Genomic DNA, 15,014 nt, shown 5'->3' on the forward strand with positions numbered 1-15,014 from the left:
ACTGCATCATGTTTTTCTATAGGCATTTTTTAATACTTGAAACTAACAGTAAATATTATTTACCTGCAGTATAATTTTTTTTATAAATGGAACTTTTTACATCTGAACTCGACAATAACAACAAAAATACCACTTTTCAATCTATTTATCTCGACCCACAAAAATATATTGGACGTATCTACCTGTTGCTGTATAGCTAGTATCTGTAGGCGCATTACTTTTTTTTTTCGTGTAATATTCAATAAATCAACTGTACAAGTAGAACGAATCGATTATATCAGTTTACAGATACGTACGCACCGTTTCACTTATACACTATGCGTGTATCCCGCTAAAAAGCAAGTAGTCATAAGTATTACGCAAATGCGTAAATTAGTGAATTTGGTAATATTTCCAGTTACGACACACTCAAACTAATTGTACGTAATGAATAATAGTAGCTATAATATAATAATAAAGTGTCTAAAAACTTGATACGTTTACGTTCAATGCATATGCACCGAGCCCAATAATAATAATAACCAAGGTCACGTGGTATAATTAAACCACCTATACCCACTTTATTACATTTAAATTGATATTGTGATACCGTATCGATTACGATGTAAATAGATCAATTTCGAAAATGAGAACATGACAAATTTTAAAATCTATATAATATAATATTATAGCACACGTTTATATATATATATCATATTATATTATTAAATATTATTATTACTTGTGAATAAACATGGAATACATTCAACAGTTCAAATCTACAATAATATTCTTAGCTCTCGTTGATTCCATACCAAAATAAATATTTGATCCGTTGAAAATCTTGCGACAATCTATTTGAGACAAAAACAATGAATTTCAGTATACCGCATGTATAATTTTAAGTAAAATTTTAGTAACTATTATAAACTTAGCTTGTTTATTCCCGAGCATCGTCGAATTATTATACCGTACATTTATATTTCTCAATACTTTATTTATCTTCGTATGTTGATAATGTTTTTTAATATTTTGAGATGACAAAAAATTGATGTAGCCAAGGCTGTAAGAGACAATCGATAACATCAATTTTTTAAACTAATTGTATTATTTTTTTTTTATATCATATAATTTTCAATAGTTCGTTTTTTTTTTTTTTGCTTCTAGATACTTAAAAACTTAAGTATTGATTTTTTTAATAACTCAAAGTTTTCCTTAAATCTTTCTCTACAACGTTTAAATCTTTGATTAATATCAATACCTAGTTACCCGTTAATTACACGCGTACAATAATCGATGGCTGCAGCCCATAAGCGCAAAACATAACCCGAACGCAATTCAAAAGCACAAAACCACTACCTTTTTAACAAATCATAAACGTAAATAAATTTTACTAATTCAAATGTATTTTATTAAAATCATAGTCATAATATAGCCATTACTCATTATCAATAATTGAACTTTAAAAGTAATATTAAAATGAGTTTAAAAATACAAAATAAAAATGAGAATTTTGAGTTATTTTAAATTTATAAGTAGAATAAGACCTTAGAATGAAATTTAAAATTTTAAACCCGCAGTTATAAAGTAGCTCAATCTGGAATTTTCTTTTTTAGTTCGTAAAATGGGTACGATACAACTTCAACTGAATTTCATCTCTTCTGCTTTCGAAGCATAAAAATACTGTGTACTTGAGAATGTTCCGAAAAATAAATTAAAAACACAAATACGTACTACAGTTTTAAATCAAGTGTGGGTTCACGATGAAATGCCTATACACACTCGAATATCGTTTAGATTTTATTCATTATAATTTATTTAAACGTGTCGACGTTAATTTTGCTACATTAAAATCATTGATAAACGATTTAAACGTTTATCACGTGTAACGTGTTGACAATCGCATTGCCCATCGCAGTGATTCATGTGCCATGGAATCACATAACCGATCTCCCCCACGAAATCACGATGCATAATATATACATAGGTGTGCACCTATATATTAACAACACGATCCCTCCTCGTCGCGAAACGTTATGTAAATTACGGGAAACAGACGATAACTGCAGCGCGGTGCGTATTACTATTATTGTTATTATTATGATAATATAATGGCAATAATATAATATACCAGCGACAGTAAACGACCAGTAGTGCGATGGAAACTGCGAGTCTTCTCGCAGAGGCGGAAATTACAAAAACACAATGAATAATGCACATAAAAGGTCATTAAAATACAAGACGAAACAAAACATGTGTAAGTACTCGTAATTGTTATGTACTCACGAACGATTTTTTGCCTACTATGATGTACCTATAAGTATATCGGCAGTGTTTTATTTTTTCGAGCATTAATATTTTTTTATTTTCATTTTTATTCTTTATATGTCTTTTTTGTATGCTGCGCCAAGGCAATGCTACACTATGCTATAGGTATAATAGGCTCATCGCGATGATCTTAATCGTCTGCCAGTGTCTCTCGGGTAATCATAATAACATATTGTTTTACCGTACATACATAATGTATAAAATATAAAACATTGATCTCTGACCGAGACCTTGGTGCTTCAATTTATGTTTCGGGTGACCGTGGTCGGACGAGCAGCCTGCTTATTACAATATATTATAATATTAATGATAATAAGTATATTGTTCCGACCTCCGCGCGTCGTGTATAATATGCATATTAAAAGCTACACGACACCGATGATTCTAGGGGAACACAGGAGTTTAGACGATTCGGGCGGCGCACGTCTATCTACGCAATGATATATTCTAATCATTGTTATTTGTATATTTTTTTTTTCAGACGATTATTATAACAACGCCGAGGAAAAAAACCAATCTCCATTATAATAATACAATTATTATTATTATTATCAAACGTGATCAACGTGTTTGTTTCTTGCAATTACACCGATTGTTAATGATTTTTCAATGATACAATCGACAATAATATAACATTATGTATCTCAAAGTCAATGTTCCGCCCGTCTTCAAACAGGTAATGTACCGAACTTTACGAAAACTAGTTTAAAATTATGTATCGGCAAATTACTATCTGCGGTTAAGATCGACAAGCATTTCGACGACTCATTATTATTATCTGTGCGCAGTTAGATATTGCGCGTGATGGATATGAAACACAATCACCGAGTATACTTCAGCAAAATTTTGTTAATAATGAATAATGTCCTTAACGGCCCAATACTGTATAGTCGATTAGCTATAAGTTTTAATGTAAGTGGCAGTGGCCGCAACAACTGCCCGTGTAGTATACAAACTATTTGTAGTATGATTAATTATTTATTTGGTTTGAGAAATTTTAACTTTTTCGATAGTCATTGGTTTGAACGACTATAAAAAATCATTCTGTCGTTCGAACATTTTTAAAAGATGCACATAACACGAACATAATTTAATAAGTGTACACAATGATATCAAACTGCTGTCAATAATAACGTGAAGGCAATTAAGTTAATTCACACATTCGAAATTAGTATTTATTTTGTATGATATGCGTATATCGTTGTTTGCTGTTTAGTCATATGACGAAATCCGACAGATTATAATATATCAAACATCAAACACAACAAACATATACATCCTAAGAGCCATTATATTTATGATCCACGTAATGTTTTTTGTAGTAAATTTTAGTTGTTATTTTTATCGGAAAAATCCAACAAATTTATAAGTATGAAAAACTTTATAGGTTATACGTATATACTAATATGACATTTTAATAAGCAAAAATAAATAATATATCGGTTAGTTTATGATCATTAAAAAAACTAGAAATCCTTCACGAAGTTAACTGATCCTTCGGTCTACACTTATGTTTTTCCATACTTCCTGGTTTCGAAAATTATTATATAATATTATAATACTAAGCTCGTGTACAGAATGGAATTCGGGTATTAAAAACTATAGGTATATTACACATAATAAATGTTAATTTTGTTTTATCAAATATGTCTTGTAGCTTTTTATATAGTAAACATTATACCTATTTATACTAGTTATATATACTTACATATAAATATATAATTACAATATAGTACACTATTCCGTGCCTTAATACACAAGGTGATTGTTTTAAAGGTAAACAATAAACACTTATTTCTCGAAATAAATGTTTGTAAATATTATTTTTTTACATAACTAAACGATAACTAAATAAATTTTTTAAAAATAAAATTGCTAAAAAAATTGTAATTGTTATCGTTTTTTAAGTTTTTATTTTTTGGAATGAGAACATATAGATTTTAAATTTTCTATTTCAACACACAATATTTTTTCTGAAAAACGAAATATGCAAGAATACGATTTAAAACGAAATTATAAAAATAATAATTCTTCTACTAGTATATTTTATAATAATATGAATAGTTAAAAATTTTAAAATTATTATACATGTATACTTTTCGAGATAAAATATTTCTACTATCGTTACTGTAAAAACTATTACAAACTAAAGTATTTGTAATGAATATTTTTACGAGTAAACTATAATTGTATATTACGTTGAAATATGCGTAAACGAACATAATATATACCTATTATGACTTAAATCTCGACAGATATTCGCTGCGTCCGGACCTCTGATTGTGACGTTAGGTTCCGGGATGACAGTTGGGTTTTCGGCTGTACTTTTGCCGCAGCTCAAGGACGACCGATCTACCATCAAAATTAGCAGTCATCAAGAGTCTTGGATAGGTAAGCTATATTATAATTATATATTTCAAAACTCATCCCGTACATATAATAGTATATATTTAAACAGAACACCCCTGATACCTGTAAGCAGTAGAATAACTACGTACCTACAGCCCTCTCATTCGAGGAGGGAGTGCCCAAAATTTAAATATACTTAAAAGAACATCAAAAACTAAAAGTATAATCTTTTATAATAATTCAATATTGCAACTATAACAGAACGAGTAGTAACATTAATTATGTATTATTACAAATAATCAATGGTAGTAATACAGTTAGATTAAAGGCACATATGACCGCATACATTAGATACACAAATCATTGTCAAAATGCAAGTATCTAAATAAATTGATTATAATTACGAACTTTCAACTTACAAGTATAAAAGATTTAATTTAAAGTACTTACTACAATAAAGAAATAATATTATGGAACGAATTTTTATAAGTTGTAATAAGTATTATAATATTAATATTAAGATCAAAAATCATATTATTTTTATTATTGTTATATGATATTCCGATCAATACTACCATGGAAATAAAAACATCTTCAAAATAAATAATTGATAAATACATTTATTTCTGCAGTTATATCATTATATCGTCTATTTTTCCTATTAATAGTGTAGCTATTATACTACTAATTTTAAGTATTTTTGTTACTAGGACAGTGACAAAACGTAAGAATTTAAAAATCAAATTTAAAAATTGTTTCTCTGCAGATACAATAAGCAATTATGTGGCTATATAATTGTATCACCCGTGTTTATACAAACTTTATGCCTATATTTAAATCAGATAAATCAAATATTTGCGAGCTTAACATTTTCAAATAAACGAAACGATGAAAAGTGTTTGTTATTGGTACAAAGTTCAATACAATAAACGAAACGTATGCATTAGACTTATTTAAAAATGATTTTTTTACATATTTAAATTTTGAACAATGTATAGTTACAATGATAAGTAGCCAAAGTAAGTACACCAAATTGGGGTTCTCAAGTCCCCAACTTGACCCCAATCTCTTATAATCAGGTCTCAAATCAATGAAGTAACAATATATATAAAATATTGTATATATTATACATGGAGTGCTTTATTATAATTTATAACTGTTGCAACTATTGCAACGACGTGGGCACTGCAGTGTAATTAAATACTACCTGCCGGGTATATACTATATTATTATATATGTGTAGCTATAAGCTGCAAATGGATTAAATGTCCAGTGTAGACCTGTGTTTGCACTAAATACCTACGCGTATTTAATGTCTGGGGAAAAAATCAAAACTAAATCACTCGAACGGAGATGGACTTACGTACAAATCGGTTTAACTGTAGAAATATATCCGTTTTGTAGTGGCCATAAACGTCTGGCGATATTTCCATTTTCAATTCTCTACATCAATTAGTATATAAAATAATAAATATGCATGCGTAGACTCTATATTCAGAGTATGATGCAAAATAAAAAAATTTTACCTTTTTAAAAAAAAAAAAGTTTGTTTTAAATAGGTATACAGATTATTGTTATTAAAAATTAAAATATAAAATGTATAGGTAACTATTCAATAAAAAAATATATTTTTTACATTTTAAACTTATCTATACCTAATTTATTTTCTATGTTCCAATACAATTTTTAGAAAATTAAATTATAAATTAATAAAATAAATACAGAGTTTATTAATATAGCACTACTACCTATAGGTACTAATATTACCAAGTACTAATTAGTAATTAGTAATGATAGATAGCGATTATTTTTTAGAACAACCAGATTTCGCATTTCTGATAACAATATTTTATTTTATTTTTTATTTTTTTTTTATTTCTTAACACTTAAGTGGTAATTTTACCTATTGAACTAATTTTGGAAAAATTCTCCTTTATTGACGGAAATATCTATAATGGCTAGAGCGCGGATTTCTATGCCATTGCATATTTTTTTCCTTTTAATATTTTTGGATTTTTGTCAGTTATCTCCACGAATTATCATAATTTGAAGCTAATGGTGAAATTTTTTTTTGCATATTTCTGCATATTTGAAGGTTATTGCATATTTTTGCATATTTTGACAAAATTCAAAATTTATTGCATATTGAAGCGAAAATTTAAAAAAATGTATAGGATAATGTTTTGTCAAGTAGAATGATTTAAAATTTATATCTATTCATTTGGCATTTTTAGTGATAAAAATAGTCATAAAAAAAACTGGAAACTCGAAATATGACTTTATATCTAAGCTTTTCAATAATTGACGAAACGAAAGAAAAAATGCATTCTATTCCTGGATTGAAAGGTGTAACACTTACAACAAAATTAAACGAGCTTTCCAATAAAAATGAAGGTCTGAAAATTCTACGAAAAATTAATTCAGTGTTATTAAGTGAAAACGTTCATCTTGAAGATCTTTATCAAGATCCGACAATACTAAGTTGCTTCAAATATGCCCCAATAACTTCGGTTGACGTCAAACGTTCGTTCTCAGTCTTTAAAAATATGTTAATCGATAAATGATACAACTTCACAGAAGAAAAACTTGAAATGCATATGATTATTAATTTTAATAATAAATACAATTTTAAAAATAAATTAAGTTTAGAAAATTTCCTAAATTATTTATTATTAAGTATTTAAGTAATTAATTATTATAAGTTTTATTGTAAATTTTAAATAAATAAAAAATTCTTGTATATTTTTGCATATTTTCATAATTTTTACTGCATATTTTCATTATTTTTACTGCATATTATATGCCATATTTCGATACTTTTAAGTGCATAAAAATCCGCGCTTTAATAATGGCCCATAATAATTTTAAAATTTTTATAATTTACAGACTAATTCTTAACTCTAATTTAATAATTTAAAATATATTTATATCATTTGCTAAGTTAATTTTAACTGTGTATAGTATATGAAATGTAGATATAAAAAACTACTAGATAGATATTGGTTATCTATCTAGTAGTTTTTTAATGAAATTAGAATAAGCCAACATGTTGATGTTTGCAATTGTAATATATATATATACATATATGTGTATTATATAATAGCTATATTCATTCTCATTTGTATTTATATTTTTTCTTATTTATTTCTCATTTTTAATTCATCATTTATATCCTTATGCTTAGGTATATTATCTATCGAGATATTTTAAGAACATTACATTGTCAGGACATGGACACCATTTTCTTTCACTGTCCATTTTCCTCCAAAAAAACTAAAAAGAAATCTCAATTATTTTCCTCCGGTAAAAAATTATGAACAAAAATATTATATTATATTTTCAGTAATTATTAAAAATAAAAATTGAATTCAGTTATTAGGTCATCAATTGCTTTTCACTTACAAGCATTATTCAGTTTTATTTGTTTATATTACTACTTGGCAAGTAGTTAAACAGCATCGTTAATGTAATAATCAAGATTCTGATTTTGGCTTATACGCAAAAAATATTTGTAGCTTTCGTTAATTATTAAAGATTATTAAAGGAACATTGTTATAAATATCGCTTTTTTCAAACATGTTAAAAATTAAAACTAAAAGAAATACAACGAAATAACATGATAGCCACTATAGTCGACGCATAGTTTGCTACTAAAAATATAGTGAAATAATATTCGTGTGTCTATTTTATGCAAGCTTGTATTTTAATCATTAACACTAATATAATGATTGATGATAACTTTATGTATACACAAAGTGCGTACGTATATATTATAATCCAATATGTACCTACGTAATACGTATTTTAATTAAGCTTAATCAAACATCAAACCAGTGACGTTACGATGTTATTGACTGTTACTTTAACTTTATAATACGGTACACGTAGCACTACATCACTGCCGATAGTGGTTAAATATTTTAATATTTGGAAAAAAATTGACATAATTTTAGTATAAAAAAAAGTTAAGAGGAAAATGGAATCCAACTTTTGTTTTTGGAGGAAGAAAATGGACAGTGAAGAAAAACAGTATCTCGTTTTTGGAGGAAAATGGATCGTCCCAACGTTCCTATAGAAATGTAAATAGCAGCCAGCCAGCTATCTAATTGTTTTATACGTCCACAATAGTTACTTACTTTATTATCAAATGAAATTTTTTATTCACAAGATCTGAATCTTATGATCTAATCTTAATATTTTGGTATCAAATAAATAAAGAAAGAAAGAGAGAAAATTGAGAATTTATGTAATATTAATAACAGGTTAGGTAAAAGTTATTGTAGTATTCACGGGACAATCAACGAATGTTACGCGCTCGTACAACCTACAGCATCAATTATTCGCAAATTATTCAGCTGTAAAGGCTTAACAAAGAACTAATCAAATGTTTGTGATAGACAATTGAAAGTTTTTTTTTTTTTAAATCTCTTCCCGGATTGTGATTCATTTATTATATATTATCTTAATATAATCGATGCAGCGAAGATTAAAGATTTAATCATCGCTTTCGATGTTTAATACGGCTAAGGTATCATTTATGCATGTATAGGTATATCACACGCAGGGTTATTATATATAATATATTGTAAAGTGTTAGAAAATATAAAAACAACATAGGAACATAATATTTAGGAAATGGTGGTATATAATAGGAGATCGATAAAAATAAACATTAGAACAAGAAAATTAAAAAATAGTCACCCGCTAAATACGACCTCGGTCGATTGCGAACGGAAACGACAATATTATGTTATATCGTGTCGCATATGATCAAAACGTTAAAATATTTATTTTTCCTTTCAGCGCCAGCATGGCGGCGCTACCGATGGCCGTGGGCGGCGTGCTTTGCGAGCGGCTTCATGGACGAGCTGGGCCGAGATCGACCAACCTGCTCATCTGCGTGCCGTTTGTGCTCGGGTGGACGGCCGTATCGATGGCCACCGGCGTGAACGGCGTGTACGCGGGCCGACTGCTCACCGGCCTGTGCACCGGCCTGCTCGGCCCGCCGACGGCCGTATACATCGCCGAGGTGACGGAACAGCGTTACCGGGGCGCCGCGTTGGCCATGATCTCATTCTCCGTGTCGGCCGGTATACTGGCCGTGCACACGATGGGCACGTTCCTTGGCTGGCGGCTGGTGTCGGCCCTGTGCTCGACCGTACCGTTCGCCGGCTACGCGCTCATATGGTTCACGCCCGAGTCGCCGGTCTGGCTGCGCGAGGACGAAGACAGGCGCCGCCGCCGCCGTCAGACCACTGCCGTCGGCGGCGTACCGTCGCGGCCACCGGCGGAAGTGGACACGCAGCAGCCGCCGCCGCCGTCGCCTCCCGCGGAATTGGACGCGCAGCCACCGCCGCTTCCGGCCGCCAAGCCGACGGCGCGTCAGTGCTTCGGCAGACCGTCGTTCCTGGGGCCGCTGGCCGTGCTGTCCGCGTTCTTTTTCGTCCAACAGTTCTCGGGCGTCAACGCGGTGGCCTTCTACTCGGTAACGCTGCTCAAGCGCGTCGGGCCCGACCTCAACGAGTACCACTGCACCATGGCGCTGGACGTCATCCGGCTGGCCGTGTCCGTGCTGGCGTGCGGCCTGACCAAGCGGTACGGCCGCCGGTCGCTGGCCGTCGTGTCGGCCGTGGGCACGTGCGCGTCGCTGCTGTGCCTGGCCGCGTCGGTGCGCGACACGGGCGCCCAGTCCACCGGTACCGTGGCTGTCCAAGCGATTCCGGCCCCCACGGCCACGGCCAGCCTGACGCCCGTCCTGTCCATCGTCGCGTACATGGTGTTCGTCAACATCGGACTGGTCCCGTTGCCTTGGATCATGTCCGGCGAGGTGAGCACATATGATGGCGTTTCCGGTGACGTCCTTTGAGTTTAAACAAATATTCTCTCCGGATTATTCACCACTTTATGACTTGCCGGTTCATTATACACAACTATATCATATTTCACATACATCTCGTATTAACAAGCCGTCGACAAGTTAAAAAGTTATAACGTTAATTTCAAAAGCTTAAATATTTTTAACTAAATTATTTGCCTACGTTACGAGTTATTATTATTTTTTTTTTTAATCAAATTTCTCCGATACGTAAGTAATTATTTATCTATAAACACATTTTATATAATCACGTTTAGTTTTTTTCTAATACCAACGAATCCCGTTTAAAACATGTTTTGTTTACGAACAATTGTTTTTGTAGTAACAAAAATAAAAATAGAAAATAAATAAGCATAACATTATAATATTTTTATCCATATATGCATTGTAAATAAAAAATTAAAGGCTGCCGAAGTATTATGTTACGCTCAATTTCTACATTTTATAGGGATAAAAATAACTAATTTCTAACTTTATTTCCGTTTAACTTAAAAAAAAAAGAATTATAACTTTTAACTTGAATCTTAATTTATATTTTTCTATACTAACTAAACTTAACAAATTAAAAAATTGTATTAACTTTCTCAGCCGTGCACATAAGTAGCAATAAATAACGGTGTATTGTGAAATAAACACGCACTTGAGAAATTAATAATATTATAATTTGTTTTAAAAAAATAACGCAATATAATGTTCAAGAATATAAAAATAGATTAATGTTCACTCAAAATATGTTGATAAACAGAAAACAACATAATATTTTCTACGAACTCTTGCGATACCTATCAAATTTTGTATTCCCTTTTAACTGCATAAACTGAATACATGTGCAGAGTATATTAAAACCTAAATATTTACTCTCTACAATATTACCTATACTAGTATTATTATTCTGTAGTGATCATATTGTTAAGAATTTGTAAAGGGCTAAGAGCTGACTATTGTTGAATAAATTTTTATTAATGATCAGGACGGATGAAGAAAATGGACCCATAGTTATAAAGAATATGTTATATTATGTTATATAGCAATGACAATAATAATAGTTGTAGAATGTTTGTAACATTTACAGAGGATTTACTAATCATCATGATATTTTTAATGGTTTTCGACGAATGAGGCATAGAACGGAATCCCTTATTGTATGGATGAAAATATATTTTAAAAAAATTGTAAACAACATAGATAGCATAGATCTCCATAATAGGTGTAATAATATAATAATTCAAAATCCAATTGTCAAGAAAAACGTTTCCCCTACCTATTTCACTTGTATATTTTTAAAATTAATATTTCCAATATAAAAGTTATTATTATGTTTTACTAAGATAGTAAAAAGTATAATCATTATATAGATATACAATACTGCTATTACATTCCATAGCCACACAAATCATTTATTCTTACAGACGATAAACTCAAGCAAAAAAAAAAAGAAAGAAATGACGTACTAACATTTTATTGTTGTAGTCCGCATGAATTAATTTTTATTTCAATGCTCATTTGATATACTTTATCTGTTTTTACTGTGTTAAAATAACAACGACTGTGTGTATGTACAGATCCAATATGTGTTTGTTAATTACTGTTTGTGCGTGTTTTATATATTCATATAGTAACACTGTAATAATAATAATTTTATTTTACTCCCCAAACTATGAAAGCGAATATAAGTACTTACTATATATATTTCTCTAATTCTAATATATTTATGTAGTAAAACATTAATGTAACAATAAAACTACCTAAAATGAATTGATCTAATGAACTTAATAATTTATTTTATGATGTAAGAAGTCAAAATGTTTAATTTTATTAAAAAATCTGTTCGTGTTTCAAGGCTTCCGTGAGGCCTAAAATGATGATGTGAAATGAAAAAAGACAAGTTGTTCTAAATTAAAGTTATTATTAAAAGACAGCACACTAAAATACGTACCCATCTTAATAATTCGGGCAATATGTTTTATAGTTAACTAGATTATAAACAAAATAAAATGAATAATTGCGCTCGGTTTAAAAACTGGTAATATTCGAATAGCACTCAATCCTCCAATTTCATAGAAATCAAAGATAATTAATATTAGTTTTATTTGAAAAATATTTGTGTTTATCGATTAATTTTGTATTTAGACAACGTAAAAATTAATTTAGAAATATACTCAAGTACATATTTTAATATTATTATTTTTATATTGTTTAATTTTTTCAAAACTAATACATTTTTATTCCTTCATATATTTCCTAATAACGTTAGCTATTTACGCATGATTTTACTCACAAAAGCAATAACAACACGATTTAAATATTTAGAAAATATAAACTAGGTAAACTTATTTCGACTGTCTAATGATATTCGTTGATAAATAGATTTTGTGTAATGATCTTAACGGGTGCAATTCATACGATTAATTAGTTTCTGTTTAAACCTAGTGCAATTCTCACACTACCTTTTTCCGCGCCGAATGCAATTCCGACGTTTCCTCGCAAGTCACTTATTTCGTTATCGTTTTTTGCTGCAGATGTTTCCTGGATATTGCCGCGAACTCGGCAGCGGCCTGTCCACGTGCTTCGGGTTCTTCATGTTCTACACGGTGATCCAAATCAGCCCCTATATGCTGACCAACATCGGCACGTCGATGACGTTTTACATTTTCGGCACTGTGTCTGGCGTCGGTGCATTGTTTCTATATCTGTGTCTACCGGAAACCAAAAACAAGTCATTAGAAGACACGACGTAACAAATCACAGAATAAACGGTAACGGTTTTAAACAAGAACACACGTAATGTTATTGTATTGTTTCTGGACGGAACCGCGGACGACAACGATCGGACATAGACGTTGTTTAAGCGTTTGGCCGGGAGATCTCACCCGGTGTATGTTGTTGTTCGAGTCATCAGAAATAAACGATAATAATATTACCACTTTATAATATATTAGCCGTTCAACGATAGATTGTTATTATAATAATATCCTCTTCATATATTTTGTGTGTTATATATTCTAAAAGTAGACGATAAATGTAAATTATTATATAAATGCATGCGCCTACGATAGTATTTTATATTACTCATTTTACATAAGTGTGCCATTATCATATATACATGTACATTATTTAATATTAAATATAATATACATTACTGGTGTTGTGAATTGTTTAGATAAAAATAATTTTAAGTATCTTTTTATACATGTATCTATTTAAATAAAAATGTTATCCGAGATAAAATACTTGACTGATTTTTAGTGACAAGGTTTTTAATTTTGTTTTTATATATAATTTTTGAGAAGCGCAGTTATTTTTCCAAGCTATTGCTTGTAGCCTTTTAGTCATTTTAATTTTTCAGTACATTTATTTATTACGTGTGTCTCAGTGTAGTAATTTTGTGACAAGTTTATTCTTTATTCTTTGTACACAATGATGGATAACCGTATTTAAAAATGTGAAAATTTAAACTTATATATTATTATATTTAAAGCAAAGCTGATAATTGCTAGTCTTAAATTATCTGATTTTATCTAGTTAAATTTGATTATCTTTTATCTTATATAGATAAATATTGGGTTATTTTTATACTCAACATTAAAGAAGATTTTAGATGATAAATGGTAATAGTTTACTTAGAATAGTATTTATTTTATTAGAAGTTAGCATTAAAATAATTAATATAAATTTATCATTTCAATAGCGCTATAAGTGAAACAAAATCTATTTAGGTAAATTTTTTTTATACTTTATCTGGACTGCCGTTTACGGATAAATCATTCCTGAACATAACGACACCATACCGCCGATATTCTTGTCCGGGAGATTACGCTACGAAAGATGCGTATTACAATACTATATACTAGTACATATAAAATAATAAATTACATATTGTTTAGAAAATAATAGAAATCATTTGAACATATGTCGAGAGAAAAACAACATATCTTATACCGCGTTTATTATTCGAAATACTCGTAATCACTTTTCTATAAAAATTCAAATCTATTTTTGAAATTCACAAGATAATCTTTCCTCAAAACCAAAATCACACATAAACGCAAAAAATTCGTATTTTTAAACCTGTCCTATTAAAATAAAAATGTTATGAAAAACATTTTTATATTTTAATACGTTTCCATTCTTGTATAAATAGTGCCAATAATCACTAAAAAAATTTCAGTTTTCATTTTTTCAATCCCAGTGAAATTAATTTCATTAGGGCTCAAATTGTTATTATGTGATGTGAATTTCTGTTTTGATTTTGTATGTTGGAGAAGAAAATGACTCACTACCACATCGAATTTTGGCTTCTTCTAAAAATATATGAAATGATTTCTCATATTTTGAATATAATCTTTCAATGAACAATATAGAGATATAACTATACATCAATCAATATTTTCTGATTGTAATGTTTAAAAAGTAGTATCAAACCGTTTTAAAATCGGATTCCACAATATAGATAATAAAAACGAAAATTCTAAACTATTTAATT

General features: G+C 29.9%; 1 protein-coding gene across 1 annotated transcript; it reads left to right on the forward strand.

The window, feature by feature from the left end:
- Window positions 1–2,150: 2,150 nt before the first annotated feature.
- On the forward strand, window positions 2,151–13,504 carry LOC112597411 (facilitated trehalose transporter Tret1-like). The gene is made up of 5 exons (XM_025343457.1): window positions 2,151–2,236; window positions 2,789–2,983; window positions 4,563–4,698; window positions 9,462–10,483; window positions 13,051–13,504. Exons 2-5 carry the CDS (start codon window positions 2,945–2,947, stop codon window positions 13,267–13,269), a joined length of 1,416 nt encoding a protein of 471 aa, XP_025199242.1. The 5' UTR covers window positions 2,151–2,236; window positions 2,789–2,944; the 3' UTR covers window positions 13,270–13,504.
- Window positions 13,505–15,014: the final 1,510 nt, after the last annotated feature.

This window comes from Melanaphis sacchari, unplaced genomic scaffold (assembly GCF_002803265.2).
Source record: "Melanaphis sacchari strain LSU unplaced genomic scaffold, SCAv2.0 Contig40_pilon_pilon, whole genome shotgun sequence".
Lineage (NCBI taxonomy): Eukaryota > Metazoa > Arthropoda > Insecta > Hemiptera > Aphididae > Melanaphis > Melanaphis sacchari.

Coding starts and splice junctions, on each gene's coding strand:
- LOC112597411 (XM_025343457.1), top strand. CDS start 2,945: ATGTATCTCAAAGTCAATGTTCCGCCCGTCTTCAAACAG. Junction 2,984..4,562: donor TTCCGCCCGTCTTCAAACAG/GTAATGTACCGA, acceptor AAATCTCGACAG/ATATTCGCTGCGTCCGGACC. Junction 4,699..9,461: donor TCATCAAGAGTCTTGGATAG/GTAAGCTATATT, acceptor TTCCTTTCAGCG/CCAGCATGGCGGCGCTACCG.